The sequence below is a fragment of the Parambassis ranga genome, chromosome 14, assembly GCF_900634625.1.
Source record: "Parambassis ranga chromosome 14, fParRan2.1, whole genome shotgun sequence".
In the NCBI taxonomy this organism is placed as follows: Eukaryota; Metazoa; Chordata; class Actinopteri; family Ambassidae; genus Parambassis; species Parambassis ranga.
In genome coordinates this window covers 6,702,937-6,720,143 of record NC_041034.1, presented here as the reverse complement: position 1 = coordinate 6,720,143, position 17,207 = coordinate 6,702,937, and the positions used below count along the sequence as shown (strand labels likewise).

The following is a 17,207-nucleotide window of genomic DNA, read 5'->3' as shown; positions in this document are numbered from 1 at the left end:
TCATGCTTGTCCAGAAAATAAATAACACTGCAGTCACAAACAAGATCTCCAAGCTGACACACCACCTGAAAGGAAGAGAGAGAGACAGACAGGAGTCAGAAAGATTTATAAAAGACAAAAAGACATGTATCCTATTTGCTTCCTGCTTGACTCTGAGCTATATGTGTTTTTCTCCAGGATTCTCCTACATATTTTTAGTTATTCTTCTGCTGCATTTGCTTCCTTATTGTGATGTAGTGCCAAATAACATGTCATCTTTTGATTGCTGCACAGTAAAACAGCTCATCGGAACATCTTAATGTAAAGTAAAGTAAAATTAGAGGCAGGTCTAATGTAAAAGCAGACGCAGCTTAAGAGCAGGATATGTTTCTCACGAGCTGGTGGAGCAGAGGAGCTAAGAGGTGAGTGAAACCGATGAATGCAGCTCCATATCTAAGCACGTTGCGGATACATTAGCATTAACAACTTCATTAGGTGATAGTGTCAGTTGTTTCTACACCTTTGTTTGCTGCCCCCCAGTGGTTAAAACACATAGTTATGTGATGTTGATGGTAAGTAGGTATAAATGTAGAAAAGATTGAGACAAGGAGTCTGGACTTGTAGAGTTTTCTTGAAGGCGTTTCGCTGATCATCCAAGCAGCTTCATCAGGTCTAACTGTTTGGTGGGGAAACATATATGTTTCTTCAGGGAAAACTCTACAAGTCCAGACGCCTTGCTTCAATCTTCTCTACGTTATGACCTGGATGACTGAGAATCTTCATCAACATGTAAGTATAAATGGTATGCTCACTACAAATGTGCCAATTAACAGAGACATTTAGGTGAGAAGATACAAGGAGTAAAAAGAGAAAGTGGTAATAAGCTAAGACAGGTGTAAAAGAGTGCAGATCAAGGTCAATTTTCTAAGAGCATGGAGCCACCTAGTGGTCAAATTGTAGAAAGAAAATTGGTACACTGAAGTCAGTTTTTCCTTTCTTTAAACACAACAGATTAAATACAGTACTATAAGACTTGAACACAGATAAAGAGGAGTATTGTGGTGCTCCTATAAGATGTGCAGAGTTCTCAGAACAATTTATTTTATGCTCAGACAGGCTGATTTTCAGTCACTTCTCTAGATTTCTTTCTTTCATTACTTACATTCTGCATGGTGAGAATAATACACATCACATCACCTCTGCTTTTATTTTGAAGCTCAGAAGCTATTATCAGCAACCCTGAGCAGAAAAACAAACAGTGCTTTCTCAAGGCCAATTCAGCACCGGCAGCTTTTACTTTGGCAGCTGCACATAGCTGAACCACTTGCTGAGCAGGTTCTGCTTTCACAGCATAATATTTGACAGATGTACAGAGGAAAGATGGTGGCGGTGATGGTGGTAGTGGTGGGTTTGAATGCCTCCTGCTCAAAGCCTAACAGGACTCACCTCTGCTACTGGACACGCCAAAGACTTCAAGGCCAAAGGATAAAGGCGAGAGAAAAGAACAAGAATAGAAACAGAAACTGTGGAACGAGGTGGAAAAAGAGGGGAGAAAGAAAACGAGAGAATTAGAGGTACACTTGGGACTTGTTAGTAACAGCAGACGGAAACAGTAGCTCAGTGTATAGAGAAAGTTTTACGTGCGTGTGACATCAATCACATCCTACCTTTTCCTCCAGGTCTTTAATCTGCCTCCTTTGAATTTCTGTCTTGTCCTCAAGGTCACGAATTCTCTGCAGTCATTCACAGACAATTCAGTTCAGTGCTATTGACATAACATTAGGCTACACCTGTCTCATATTTCACTTGTACAGACATAGACTGACCTGGTGGGCCTGGTGCAGCAGCTCCATCCTCTCCTGCAGGATCTGACAGTCATACTCTCGACTCTTCCTCAGCATCTGCCTCCTCAGCTTTTCCACCGCCGCTCGCAGCTCATCCTTCTGAAGTTCATCCAGGGGCTCGCCGTACTTTATCACCTGGTGGAATCAGACACTGATTTAAATACTTCTGGGTAAATGCATGTCTGATTTTATGTATTTTTGTTTGTAAATTCAAAGCCTCCGCCTATTTCCATTACAATCGCAACAGTAGAGCTGTACTGTAAATGCAGTATGTATAAAACACCTTGTCTTGCTGCAGGGCGTTGTATAAGGTTGCTTCCAGCTCCTGGATTTGCTGTTGAGAAAAGAAAAAAACAGAATTGCCATTAAATACTGAGAAGCTGAATTAAAAAAAAATGTGACGCCAGTCCTTAATCATACAATATACTTGAAAGCATGGCACAGTGAACACTGGTTTTGATGTAGTGTCAACTGGAATGTGCTTTGTGAACAGATTTTGGCCGTATAATGTGATGCATATACATACCATGTAGGCCTGGTCCAGGGCCTGTTTCCTGTAGTCTAGCTCTTCTTCTAGATATCCTTTCTGTTTGCAGAACATCTCCTGTACACAGGAAGCAGGTCATTAGATAATTAGATTGGAAAAGAAGTAAAAAAACAAATGAAAAATGAAAATGTGTGAAAATGAAAAAGTGTTGCTTTAAATATTATCTTTATCTTGAATGATTTTGTGATTCTTGTGACCCACCATCTCGATCTCCAGATCCACCATCTTCTGGTGGAGCGCTGCCTCTGTCCCTTCAATCTGCTGAATCCACTAGAGGGCAACAATCATCAAAACATTGAATGAGTTATTGAAGCACAAAACATTGTGTGATTACATAAACTGTGATGTTTATAATCTTACCTTTTCAGCAAGGGATAAAACTGTGCTGGCCTGAATTATCGCCACTTGCTCCTCATTTCTTAAGTTCTGTACAAATGGAAAAACAAAACATTAACAATGTGACACTTTTAGCGTCAGTTAATGATATTGGATGTACCCCTATGTATGAATTACCCCATTGTCTCCAAGGATATCTAGTAGTTTGATGAGATCTGGTATGCACACATCCTGTGAGAAAAACAGAACATTGGGATTAGAAAGCCATTAGAACAGTGGAAGAAGCGTGTGATTCCTAAACCTGCTCATACCTTGACGCCTTCCTTCATACAGTAGATCTGCAAAGCACTGACTCCCTCGGAGAAGGGATGCATCCTCAAGTGGTTAAAAGGAGGAGACCTCCTCTCACGCTCCTATAAACACAGACAGACACATTTTATTATTGACGGCCAGAGGAAAAGCGCAGTGGCCACAAACTTATCAATCATCTCTCTTAGCATGTCTGACAGACGGATGCCTGTTTTTATAAACAGGAAATTAAGGTATTTAAATATATAATCCAACTCAGTAATTCCTCAACATAAGGCAAAAAGTTAAATTAAAATTATTTTGAAAGCTTGTAAATGTGTTATCTTCCTCTTGTCTTTTGCATGACGAATTGGCCAACTGCCCTGCTAAGACTAGAATGGAGATTGATCACTTCTCTGCCTTTTGGCTAAGATCAAGTGTAGTTAGTATCTGTTCTACTTCTATCAGTTTAATATCTAATACGTCCCCATATATTAAATAGATTTTTATATCCAGGAGATGGAAAAAGGGCTTGCCCCGTCCACTCCGCACATCAACCTGGTATTGCAGTACCACCAGGAGTGGTGCGTCAACCAATTTCCCCCCTCAGATTAAAAAGTATTTCTGATTCTGATTCTGAAACCTGATAGGATCCCAATAAAATGAGCACAGGATGTGTTGTCAGGGGAGTAAAATTATATTCTGGAACTCGCTCTGGAACACGCTGCTGGATCTATATTCTGGCTGGTAACTGGAACTACAAGAATATTTGTTGGACCCATGATCACAACTTTCCTCATGTCTGTCACGCAGCCTTGGTCAGGAACTCACCTCCAGCTCCAGTATCCTGAACTCTAACAGTTCATTTTGGTCTTTGGAGTCTTGAAGCTCCTGTTGCAGTCGACTGCAGTCTGATTCTAACTTTTCCACCTTGAAAAATCACAGTAAATTAGTTGATAGGTAGAAGTAGTGTCCATTGATGTCAGGCAACATTTGGAATATTTACACTCAACAAAAATATAAACGCAACACTTTTGTTTTTGCTCCCATGTTTCATGAGATGGACTTGAAGATCTAAACTTCATTCCAGATACACAATATTACCATTCCTCTCAAACATTGTTCACAAATCTGTCTAAATGTGTGATAGTGAGCACTTCTGCTTTGCTGAGATAATCCATCCCACCTCACAGGTGTGCCACATCAAGATGCTGATCTGACATCATGATTAGTGCACAGGTGTACCTTAAACTGCCCACAATAAAAGGCCACCCTGAAATGTGCATTTTGTTTCTGCTTTATTGGCGGTCTGGGGACTCAGAACCAGTCAGTATCTGGTGTGACCACCATTTGCCTCATGCAGTGCAACACATCTTCTTCGCATAGAGTTTATCAGATTGTCTATTGTGGCCTGTGGAATGTTGGTCCACTCCTCTTCAATGGCTGTGCGAAGTTGCTGGATATTAGTGGGAACTGGTGCACGCTGTCGTATATGCCGGTCAAGCACATCCCAAACATGTTCAATGGGTGACATGTCCGGTGAGTATGCTGGCCATGCAAGAACTGGGACATTTTCAGCTTCCAAGAATTGTGTACAGATCCTTGCAACATGGGGCCGTGCATTATCTTGCTGAAACATGAGGTGATGTTCATGGATGTATGGCACAACAATGGGCCTCAGGATCTCATCACGGTATCTCTGTGCATTCAAAATGCCATCAATAAAATGCACCTGTGTTCTTTGTCCATAACAGATGCCTGCCCATACCATGACCCCACCACCACCATGGGCCACTCGATCCACAACATTGACATCAGCAAAGCGCTCACCCACACGACGCCACACACGCTGTCTGCCATCTGCCCTGAACAATGTAAACCGAGATTCATCCGTGAAGAGAACACCTCTCCAACGTGCTAGACGCCATCGAATGTGAGCATTTGCCCACTCAAGTCTGTTACGGCGACGATCTGGAGTCAGGTTAAGACCCCGATGAGGACGACGAGCATGCAGTTGAGCTTCCCTGAGACGGTTTCTGACAGTTTGTGCAGAAATTGTTTGGTTATGCAAACCAATTGTTTCAGCAGCTGTCTGAGTGGCTGGTTTCAGACGATCTCGGAGGTGAACCTGCTGGATGTGGAGGTCCTGGGCTGGTGTGGTTACTCGTGGTCTGCGGTTGTGAGGCCGGTTGGATGTACTGCCATATTCTCTGAAACGCCTTTGGAGACGGCTTATGGTGGAGAAATGAACATTCAATGCACGAGCAACAGATCTGGTTGACATTCCTGCTGTCAGCATGCCAATTGCACGCTCCCTCAATGCTTGTGGCATCTGTGGCATTTTGCTGTGAGACAAAACTGCACATTTCAGGGTGGCCTTTTATTGTGGGCAGTTTGAGGTACACCTGTGCACTAATCATGATGTCAGATCAGCATCTTGATGTGGCACACCTGTGAGGTGGGATGGATTATCTCAGCAAAGCAGAAGTGCTCACTATCACACATTTAGACAGATTTGTGAACAATGTTTGAGAGGAATGGTAATATTGTGTATCTGGAATGAAGTTTAGATCTTCAAGTCCATCTCATGAAACATGGGAGCAAAAGCAAAAGTGTTGCGTTTATATTTTTGTTGAGTGTATATATAAAGAACTAACAGTCCCACCTTCTCTAATAACTCCTGATTCCTTCGCATGAACAGCTGCTTCTCCTCCACCCACCTGGAGTCCTGATAGGAAAAAAATTAAACCAATGGTTTATCATTTAATTCTTTTTTGGCAAAGCCTCACAAACATGTGCAGCCCAGGTTAAGCCCCTTCATGGCGAAACATTTTTTTATAACTCCTTGTCTCCATTTTCTTGATTCTTTGGCTAAATGAAATTTAAAAAAAACATTCATGTCACTAAAATCACTGGACAAACGCCCGTCTTTCATCAGTCGGTATATAATCAAACTGTTGTTTTACCCACCCCACCATGTGTACACGATTGTGTGTCTCACCTGTCCCTTCAGGGTTAGTTCCTTCTCCAAGTCCTCTATTTTGGCTTTATACCTGAGAACATCTGCTTGGAGCTGCTCATGAGCCTGAAACATGAGGAACAAGAAAAAGAAACTTTGCAGCTGGTTCACAACTGTTTCTCCAGCAGGAGGTCCATCTGCCTGGTGTTAAAGGAGAATGGTTACTCTGTCCTGTGAGGCATAGTGCACACAAGAGCAATAATATAATGTGGTTGTGTGCACTAGTCAGAAGACCAGAGTAAATTCAAAGCTGAGGTCACATTTCTCTGTCCTTCCTTGCTGTGAACAGATAGTATATGAATCTAATTTTTCATTTTTGAGGTAAAGTCCTAAATGTTTAGCTCAGGGTTTTTACCCTCATATGCCTATGTTGCATGCTTGAAGATTTACAAAGCCATTCGGCACACAATGCATAAACCATGATTAAGAACCACTGCACTGTTAACTTAATGTTTAGGATTATGTCCTGATGTCCGTCATCTTACACTGAAACGACATAATAAAAACCCCATGCTCTGGAAATTACCATATATATACTGTACCTCTCTAATAATAGAATAACCAACAAACATGTTTTCCAAATCATGTGTTCCAATACATTCTCCAGCGTAGAGCTAATTCAATTCTATCTAACTCAATTCCCACAGTTTATATGACTGAATGTACCATGATCCACCTGGCTCCAACATAATCAGTGAAGGGAAATAGAAAACATCAAAATGACTTGATGTTCCCATACATATGTGTGTACCTTGGCTTCCATCTCAGCATCTAGTATGCCTCCTTTCTGTTCCTGCAGCAGGGCATAGGCTCGCTGTAAGGCCTGATACTCCCTGGTCAACTGACGGAAGCGAAGCTCTGACTCCTCGTTTCCTAAACGCTGTGTTTGACACACAAAAGTAACATTTCAGTGGGCTAACATCCTTCCTCTGAAGTCATTAATATAAATGCATGTGTTCTTTCTTGATAGATTGGAGTTCTCACCTCCTCTAGGTCTTCATCAGGAGTAGCAGGGGTCCTGTCCATCCGGAATGAAGCCACTGAGGAGGACTCGGAGTCCATCGACTCTTCATCATAACCAAAGAACGTGTCTACTACAATGTGCCTCTGTAGAAGAAAGGCAAAGATTTAACTGTTGCTAACACTAAGCTCTGAATAATCAACATGCCTTGTGTGTGCTATGTGTACAATAATATTGATGCTCTCATTACGATGGCACTTGTCAAAAAGTGGAAATCGAACATTCAGTTCTTGAAGTTGATGTGTTGGAAGAAAGAAAAATGTGTAATGATCTAAGTGACTGTCCCCTGTGGTCAGAGCGTCTCGAGCATATCTTGTGAAGTGCAGTGTAGATTACAGTGTAGCTATAGAAGCATCTTTGATTAATGTTTTAACATACATCACTCTCATACATCACTGCACTTTGGCTAATTAACTAATCTTACACACCTTTATTGGCCTCGAACTTCTTTTATGCCTTCTCTTCCTCAGTAGTTTTTCTCGGTCCTGGAAAAAAAATGTGTCAGTAGTCAGTATTTCGATTGTTTTTCTAAAATTTCAACATGTTTAAAACCTACTCTTGTCAGTTCATCAATCATGTTTTGCTGCTCCAAGACTTGAAGCTTGAGAAAAGCTATCTCCTGGTCATCATGGGCTTGGTCCAGATCATTCAGAGACTTCAGCTTCTTCAATGGAGGATGAGAGCTGATCCTCTCTTTCTGCAGATATACAGAACAGAAACAGAAAGAGAAATGTCCTCTGAGATCACATCACCAAGTGAGCCTGCACATTAACACACAGTATGATGCTATTATGACTTGCTGACCATCTCCAGGTTCTCCTTTGCCAGACCCTTCAGTTTCTCGTCCAGCTTCTGGATGGTCTGGGTCAGCTCGTCGTTTTTCCTACTCAACAGCTTGTTCTTATCCAGCAGGGGCTTGCACTGTTTCTCCGACTCCCGGACTCGCTTCAGCTGGTGGACAGAAAAGGACAAACGGGTACATATTAAGTAGTAATAACAGAGATGGAAACTGGGAAATTGAAATTTAACTTTCAATGAAACCCTTTGGGTATACCAGTTCATTTCTTTCATCAACCAACAGGGAGTTGCGGTCCTCCAGTTTGCGTATGGTCGAGTTGAGCTCTGCAACGCGCCTCTGGTTTCTCCTCAGGTCCTAAAACAAACAAATAGCAACCATTCTTTTCTATAACTATTCTATTAGACCCAAAACTACCATCTATCTTTAGGTTTAGTATTATTAGAATTGGAAATTAGTGTGTTCAGGAGGCTGATGTCAGCAATAAAGATAGCTTAAGAGAAGACAGAGAAAAGATAATAAAGACATTTAATTAATGTTTTAAGTTGAAACTCTGATGATGTCCTTTTTTAATTGTTTGATATATTAATAGGACTTAACATGTGTTGTAGCTGATAAGAAACCTCTGAATCCAATGGTCAAACTTGATATTAATATTTTTCTCTCCACTTACCGGGCTGCCACAGTGCTCTGCACCATCTCCAGCTCGGCCTGGAATCTCTCTTTTCGGGCTTCCCAGGCCGCACTCGGCCTCCTTGACAAGGAACAGCTGTTCATCCAGGGCATCCTTCTGAAGCTGCAGCTTCTGTAGGAAGCCCGCTGTTGTTTCCAGTTCCTTCTCCAGAGCGAATATGGTGCGATCTTTAGATTTGATTTCATCCACCTATGTTAAAGTAGAAGGAAATACTGGTTTGATGCTGCTCGCCTGCTTTTGTTAAAGTGTCTTTTTTAATGATATTCTTCTATATTGTGATTTTTTTGCCCAAGTAGATTCATTAATCTGACCCAAACACACACACACGTGGGTAAGATTTCACTTTCAGTATGTTGAAGCTGAAAAGATTTCCATGTATCCTCTCACACACTGGTCACATGCAGCATAATTGTAGCATTGATTGTACATACCAGTCTGCGGATATCTCTCTCAGAGTCCCACTTGATCTTAGAGATCTGCTCCTGGTGCTGCTGGTGCTCCACCCGCAGGTCTCCAGCCTTCATTTTGTCGGACTGAATCATGTTGCTGAGAGCTTCGTCCGTCTGCTTCTTAGAAGACTTGAGCTCTGCTATTTCTTGCAGAAGCTTCACTCTTTCCTGGTCAAAGAAGCGGCGAGCTTCCTCCTTAGCTTCCAGTGTCAGCGCTGTGCGTACCTGAAGGAGTGATGGCAGAAAGAGGAAGGGTGTTAATGTGGCATAACATAACACTTGTCAGAGTGTAGGGAAAATTTAACTTAACCTCACCTTCTCTCCGCTGCCGTCACGCATGGCATTAAGCGCAGCTTTAAGCCTTTGATTTTCCTGGTCTTTGATTTTGGCATGGCGTGCAAGCTCCTGTTCGTGCTGTCGCGTCAGGTTTTCCCTGAGAGCCTGGAGCTCCTTTTGCTTATCCTCATGCCACTTGGCCCTCTGCTCAGTCAACATGGCGGTGTGGCGATGCTGCTCTTGCTCTCGGACGCGCTTCACCTCCTGCACCTTGTCGCGCTCCAGCTTGCTTACCTTTGATGAGGAAGAACATAGATTGTTTTATTTACTCATGTTTAAATCAAATTTAATTTTTTTAAAAGATATTTAATTACTATTTCCAAAAGAAAATAAGCAAATATGAAGATTTTTTTTTGATGTTGTACAGTACCTTGCATTTTTCTTGGTGTAGCTCTATCTGAATGTCAGTCAGCTTGGACCTGAGATCTTCATTGGCTGCCTGTAAGGCAGAAATGAGTGCTTCGGGCTTCTCGCCCTTCGTACGCCCTTTCTTGGCCATTGAATCAGAAACTAGAGAGGCTCCTCTAATGCTTTCATTGAGTCTTCATAGAAACTTTCCAAGGCGCTCCCAGGGTTTCCAGTTCCTCCTCTTCCTCATTCTCTTATTAAACACAAGGGCTTGGAGTGAAAGAGAGACAAAGGAGAAACAGATTAATACACACAGACTGCAGAAGTTTGTGTTTGTGTTACATGGATGAGTTCAGTGCTGAATAGCTGAATGGATGTTGCCCCCTGAAGCTGCTGTATGTAATGTTAAAAATCCCCAGTTTTCTTTGATGGTAACATTATCTGATTAAGGAAAAGTCACATCGTAAATAAATACCAATGGCATGTCATTCTCACTTTCCTTGATTTATTATTTATTATATTTATCACACAATGTTCTGATCTCAAGAAAATACATAACATGCACATCCTACAGAAACTACAGTCCAACCAATACAGATTGTGAGGGATAGAAACAAACAAATCTGGTAAATACTGATACATTGACTGATACACTGCACTGCACATATTGTGTAAGTACATGTGCTCAAGACAGTTGTTGACAGAATTGTAAAGAGTAGGAGTTTCCTCTGCTGGACAAATCATGGAATGACACCACAAACTAAACTAACCTGAGCATCATTTTCTCCATCCATACATAGCAGCTTCATACTGTACACATGACACTTGCTGCAGCCAACTCACAAACATCTTGCTTTACCACATGATGCTTGGATTTGTTCCATGTCCATATTAATGCTAATTCAATAATTGCACAACTGTACTAATAGACTGACAATGGCGTTAATTTTGAACCTAACTATGAAGATATACAGGACAATTCCAGAACTATTGGACTACATGAGATCACCACACATTCCCTCAACAGTGCCGGCGACCTCAGAAGTTATCTTTCAGCCGTATACAATATTGTGTTAACAGCCCTCCTAATAAAGTTTCACCCCGATTCACACCTGCTCCATTAAAACAACGGTCCATTAAATAGTTTTACCACCACAGGCTCCCATAATCCCAGGGTTGGTCGTCATTACCGAGACCAGAGCGAAGACAGACATTAAAGTCTGTTACATACTCATTGAGAAGAGCTATTTTTCATGTGAGTTTCACAGAGATCCACCATTATATGTGGCCCTTTAACACATATAAATCTGCATTCCCCACCAAACAAGTCAGAACCTAACAAGCTAAATTTGGAAGTGCAGAAAAAAACTTTTTAAGGACCTCAAATAAGTCCTGTTTCCCCGCTTCAAGCTGTTTTATGATCAATGATGGGGGAAGGTATTATATAACGAGGAGCTGATGGAAAAACAAGACCCAAAAGGTCGGCAACCTAAAGTAAATAAAGAAATAAAAACAAAAGTAAAATGATCTGGAAAGAAAACAGGAACAAAACCAAAACTAGGACTATACAACACTTCAGTATTCTTCTAACTTTAAAGGAATGGTGAAGCCTCTAGTGAAGAACTGCCATCATGCTACTCACAATAATTCTAAAACAAATCACAAGATTTGCCTATAGCACATTACAAGTATGTAACTCGGAATAACTATGCACAACAGTGCATTTGAATGAGCCAGCAAATGTACTCTGTCAGGATGACTTGGGAGAAGCTGGATGATGGGGTCCATCATAATCTGTAGAGGGATGACATAATCTTGCTTAAAAGATTTTGAGATGCAGATTAGAGATGAAGCAGTCGTCACGTTCAGTCCACACGGGCTTATTACTCAGCAGTCACACAGTGTGGCTGCTCTTTTTAAGCAGCACTGGTGGAGGCTGTCCATGTACATAACAACAAGTAACAAAAAAACTTGAGTTTCAGACACTTATGTAATAAACTGTAACCACTAAAGCCTCTAACCAACAATTATTTGACAAATGAGTTTACTTAACTTGTTTGTGTAATAGTGTCGGAGTACAAACCATTTATAGTAGCTACTGCACTCTTCATCTCAGACCAGCCTTTATTATACATGCTGATGTTTTGAAAGAAGGGCAGAGACAAAATGCAATGCCCAGCAGGTTACATTTTGTACTCTGGACGTTAAATGAAATTATTCTGAAGTTGCTTTTGTTAAATGGAATGTGTGCCCTGGTGCTATTGATTATCTGTTCGCTGAACTCACTGTGACCCTTGTGTAATGTAATGTAATAATATTATATCTTATATCTTCTGCAATAAATGATTTTTTTACTGTATAGGTTTATATACAAAAAAAGGTTTACCCAACAACTACTCTTTAATGTTTTAGCATATATATATATATATATATATATATATATATATATATATATATATATATATATATATATATTGTTTTTATTCTGATCTGAGTGATCAAGCTGAGTAACGACATGTAAAAAACACACGCACACATGATGATTCATCTTTGGCCAGCCTACATCCCCATCAAGCAAAGCCAACTACTGCTCACCATGACTACTAATACAGTATTAACCTACAAACTGTTCACACATATGAAAGGGTAGGCTAGATATGAAATTGCTGAGAGCTGGAGTCAATCTCATTAACTGTCACATTCCATTTTTGGACTATGCTAGGAAACAATCTGCCTGGCTATTCAAATAAACATAATCCACATGCGCACACACACAGGCATTGCAGTGAATGCACCGGATGTCACCTCTGTCTAACCTATGTTGACAATCCATTGCTATTTTTAAATGTATCACCTTTCTTCATGGTGGTTGAATTAGGTTAATTTTACTGTGTTGTTCCCTTGGTGTTAAAATTAACAAGCAGTATAGTTCCTGTTTTCACTCTTCCATCTCCTGTGACTTCTTAATTCCCTCAGGAATATTCTTGCTTTACAATTCATTCTTTTGCTAAGCAAGGGAATAGCCTTACATTTTAAATACAGGTAGTAATAATGTGGGAGATATCTCACCAAAGAATTTTATAGCCTGTAAATCACTATCTGATAGGCTCTATTATCCTTTGTGGCACTTTGCTCCTACTACAATACTTGACTGTCTAAACTTTGTCTTACTAAAACTGTAGTTCTTATTAAAGCAACAGCAACATACCAAGCTATATTTAACACAGTAGAGCAAAGGTAGAGATTGAAATAACCATTATATAAAAACAAAACAATGAAATATTAAAAGATTACTGCCTTTGCAGACTCATTTAAATTTTTCATAAATTCATAAATTCAAAAGCAACTTCATTAGTCAGCAATTCCTCAAATCTTAAAAAGGAAGAAAATATTGAGGTATGATTACCTTAGGCAGCTTTCCTGGTAGCTGTCAATACAAACTGCTTCAGTGCGGTACTCGCTCCTCTGACCATCTGACCACACTGAGGACCATTTTATGGACTAACGGACTCACATAAGTTGATGAAAACCCTTTGCTCATGCCAAGAGCTGGATCTTGCAGAAGCTGTTTACAGTATTCCCTTAAGAACTAGTGAGCAGGTCAAGAACATCATGCATCCATCCCACTGCCATGCCTTGAATTATAAGGCTTAAAAACACTGGATTTTAAACAGTCATTACCTCCACACTGTGTATACTAAGCAAGTGTAGCAGGGTGCTAATGACACGCACACTTCTTTTGTTCAATTCAACATGTTTTATAACAAATTGTTTTATTATTTTTTAATTTAAGTTATAGCTGAACTTGGGGACATGGCCACTTTGAGTTACAGTTGGATGTGCCACAGGTTGCTAGCTGGATTAGCCAGGAACTAAGCGAAATAACATGCTGTCAAAATGACTGACAGTCTGACCCACCACACTGAGCTTACTCTGCAGGAAACTTGTTTATCAATCTGACAGGACTTGCCTGCTAAAACAAGAGTGGTTGGAGCTGTAATATACATATCCATGCAATAACCATGCAGTCCATAAAACAAAGATGCTAAGAGGCTTTTCAGATCAACAATAATTATCACGTGGTTATGTGCTGACACTGATCACAGCGTCACAGTGTTACCGCAAGTAATCTTTCGAGTCGTCACCATTAAATAAATCCAATACAGAAGGTTTAACAACTAGGTATAAACACATAAAAGATTATTCAAGTGGAACTCTATTGGGATGACAAAAGGTCTTGCGTGCATGCACTGTAACCGTGTGTCTGAGCAGATTCAGGAAACTCAACACACAGTAAGCAATGAAATAAAGCAGGCAGACACCCCGCTGAGTCAAATGGCCTATTTTCTTGCCGTACTCTCAATGTGAGTGTGCGCGCATGCATCCCAATGTTACACAGCCTATCAGTGCAAGCTTGTGTATGTTAAATACTACAACATGAAGCACACTGGCACCATGACCCACATTTGATTCCTCAGACATTAAACTGGGGGGTTAGTATTGGATATTCCAGACAGAGTCTAACAGAACAGCATTAGAAACACAGGTCTTGCCGCAGCCTGTCAGCTTTAGTCTGATGGTATTAAGGCCTAATAAACCACATAAAAAATGACTAGTTGTTGATTTAGCTGTGCTTTTTTCTATCCTATCCTTTTAATGAACATTTGGACAGCATGTCCATGCTGCAATATTTTTTAAAACACCTTTGCCAAATGGTCCTCATTAACTTTAGTTTTATATGTCCTAGGAGAAATGAAAAGTCAGCAACTGTGTTCTGCTGAGACGCAGTATGCATCAATATTCCATTAGAATGTCTATTTAATACGAATTCCTGAAACATGCAATGGGATTGCTGTACAGTTCTGATTACAAGATTGATTTCTAATAGTCATTTCCAAAATAAATCTTTCAACCTGCACCCACTATACCAGCTGTCTTGCTTACTTGAGTTCTCCTCCTGTGAAAACCCCTCTTTGCCTTGGCTTGGGGTTAGAATTGGGACATACAATATAAGCTTTGGCTGCTTTTTGGAGATTATATTTGGACTTTTAGTATAAGCCCTCTAGAACTATGCTGAGACAGACACAGCTCCACAGTGAGGCTGTCAGAATTTTGAAAGATCCAGGTCACGCACACAAGCTGCAACAACTAATACATTTAAAGCCAATTTAATGCTGACAAAATCATATTTTCACTAATATTGCTGTTAAAATTCTTTCATTGTATTACAGGCAAATTCCAGGGATATAATTTATATATTCTAAAACCCACTATTATTACTTCAGCATAGACAGCCCATATATACAACTGCCTACTCAGACAGGCAAATCTCTTTTGTGATTTCCACGTGTTCATAACTGCTCAACCACCTGCCACTTTTGGCTCCACCATCCAGTCATGTTCTTTTTCCATCAAACTCTTACATTTCAGGACTTTATTTTGCTAATCTGCGTTATGCAATTGCAAAAGTTAGTCAGACTGATGCCAATGTTTCCCCGATGTCAATGAGCAACTTAAGTTTAATCAGTCTGGGATGGAGATGTGACGTAAGCTAGTTCAAAGTGTCATTACATCGGCTGGAGCAAAGCAGCACTCTCCTGCTTGTTTTTTGGATTACATTTGAGCTCAGGCCAAAAATTCTTCTAATCCATTTGGAAGAGGTTAAAAAATGTCAAGCCAGTGTATGAGGAAGGTAACGCTGATGCTGGAAATAGTTGGCGTCAAAAATTATTTATACATTGCAAAAGAAACATGGCTGTTGGTTTGCATCAACCATTTATTTCCAGAAATGATAACCCAGTTTACTTGAGAATATTAACAAAGCTTGTTTCAAGCTATTGTGGCAAATATTGTATAAAACAAATTGTGGGTTAATTTTTTTTATATTGAGGAAATGGCAGAAATCTAAGCTTAGTGGTTGCATAGTCTTTTAGGCCACAGGGGGAATATTAATATTTGATGTTAGTGTGCACTGTCCCTTTAATCTCATTTGCCTGTATTTAGCTGTGAAAAGCACATTAATGCTGAAAGTGTCATGATGATACAATTATACATTTTTTTCTATGTTAGAATTTTTGATAGAGTTTTTGCACATAGCAGATAAATGGTAAAGCAGGTTGTATACGTATCTGGCTCAATGGTAGATGGGTACAGCAATGTCTGCTGGTACACCAACCAAAATTCAAGCTACTTTCTGCTCTATTGATACATGTTATTAATGACTCTGTTGGAATTGGAATAATCTATAAGCAATTAACTAGTGGCCGGCCTGCATCTGTGCTGACCCTGAAGCATTAGTGGGACAAATGCCTTCCCAGCCGGGGCGATGACTGTGAAATCAGGCCAGTGTAACACCCTGAGGTAGTTGCATGGCTAACAGACCCTGTGCCTCAGTCTGTATAAGCCACTGCCAACCCACTGTTGACTGAAGCATCCTCTCGCAGCATCACTGCAGCATCCATTAAAAGCATGGCCAGTAAATGTGTGATTTGTCAAGAGAGAGACACACACAGCCCATGACACAGGCCCTGTGTGTGTGTGTGTGTGTGTGTGTACACAAGTGAATCTGGTTTTACCTGAGGGCAGGAGCAACAGCAGCAGCAGCAGCAGCTGCACAACAAGTATGGCTGTCAAAAGGCTACAAGCAGACATGCAGAGGATGCTCGGTGCAGCTTGAGCATCCGTCGTGTGTAAAGAGGCTCTGCATGGCGATGAAAATCCCCCAGCGGACACACACACACACACACAGGCTCTCTCCCCCGTCATTCATGGGCTTGCTGGTGTATAGGCCAAGCTCTGCCACTTCCAACCGGCAGGCTAAGCCACAGCTACACGGCCGATTAAGACGCGTTTTCCGGTTATGGCTCACAAGGATATAGCATCTATTCCTTCTGTGTTACCTATTCTACACGACTGTGCTGTATTGTAAAATATCTCGTGCCGCTACTGAGACGATCAATCTGACTAAACCCAACAGGCCCGCTAGTCCCAGTAACTCCCAGTTCACACGATGATAAACCTCCAACAGACAGAATCAGGCTTTAAACGGCGTCACTGCCTTACCTCGTAATGAATTCTCATCATGTCTGAAGTCCTGTGTGAACCCCTGTCCATGGCATGCTCCTTCCTTTTTATTTAGAAAAACATAGATCGCCTTCCTCCGCTATGATCTCTGCATCAGCAGCAAGCCCGTACAATGAAGCAGTGATGGCCGGTGGTGATGATGCTGGGAGCCCCGCCCTCCTCCTCCTCCTCTTCTCTCCATGCAGCCAGTATGAGCTCACTCACTTGCAGCGGCTCCAGTATCACTGCGGTCCACCAGCAAGCAGGATCTCCATAGTCTAGATAACCAGAAAGAGAGAGTGAACTGCAGTTACGCACTCACATGGAGGCTATTTTAATTATATTCATGACACAGGTTGCTTGAATAAAACCTATATGCAAATATATGAGTACATTATATAGGCAGGTAAATGCTATTACCTTGTTCTCCATAGGGTAGCCTATTAATTAATATGCAAAAGATTTGCATATTTCAAACTGCAACCCTT

The 17,207-nt window shown here is 40.9% G+C and overlaps 1 protein-coding gene and 1 non-coding gene across 2 annotated transcripts; one reads left to right on the top strand and one right to left on the bottom strand.

The window, feature by feature from the left end:
- On the bottom strand, window positions 1–16,839 carry jakmip2 (janus kinase and microtubule interacting protein 2). Its single transcript, XM_028420935.1, is given in 24 exon segments — window positions 1–18; window positions 21–65; window positions 1,647–1,712; window positions 1,806–1,958; window positions 2,107–2,157; window positions 2,350–2,427; window positions 2,572–2,640; window positions 2,731–2,796; window positions 2,884–2,937; window positions 3,018–3,119; window positions 3,826–3,924; window positions 5,660–5,722; window positions 5,996–6,079; window positions 6,765–6,893; window positions 6,998–7,120; window positions 7,463–7,519; window positions 7,591–7,731; window positions 7,839–7,985; window positions 8,089–8,187; window positions 8,504–8,713; window positions 8,956–9,198; window positions 9,289–9,543; window positions 9,680–9,927; window positions 16,720–16,839. Coding segments are annotated over 23 exon segments (2,481 nt in total). The 5' UTR covers window positions 9,809–9,927; window positions 16,720–16,839.
- LOC114446762 (U2 spliceosomal RNA) lies at window positions 3,402–3,589 on the top strand. Its single transcript, XR_003671779.1, has one exon. It is a non-coding gene; the product is annotated as a U2 spliceosomal RNA (small nuclear RNA).
- Window positions 16,840–17,207: the final 368 nt, after the last annotated feature.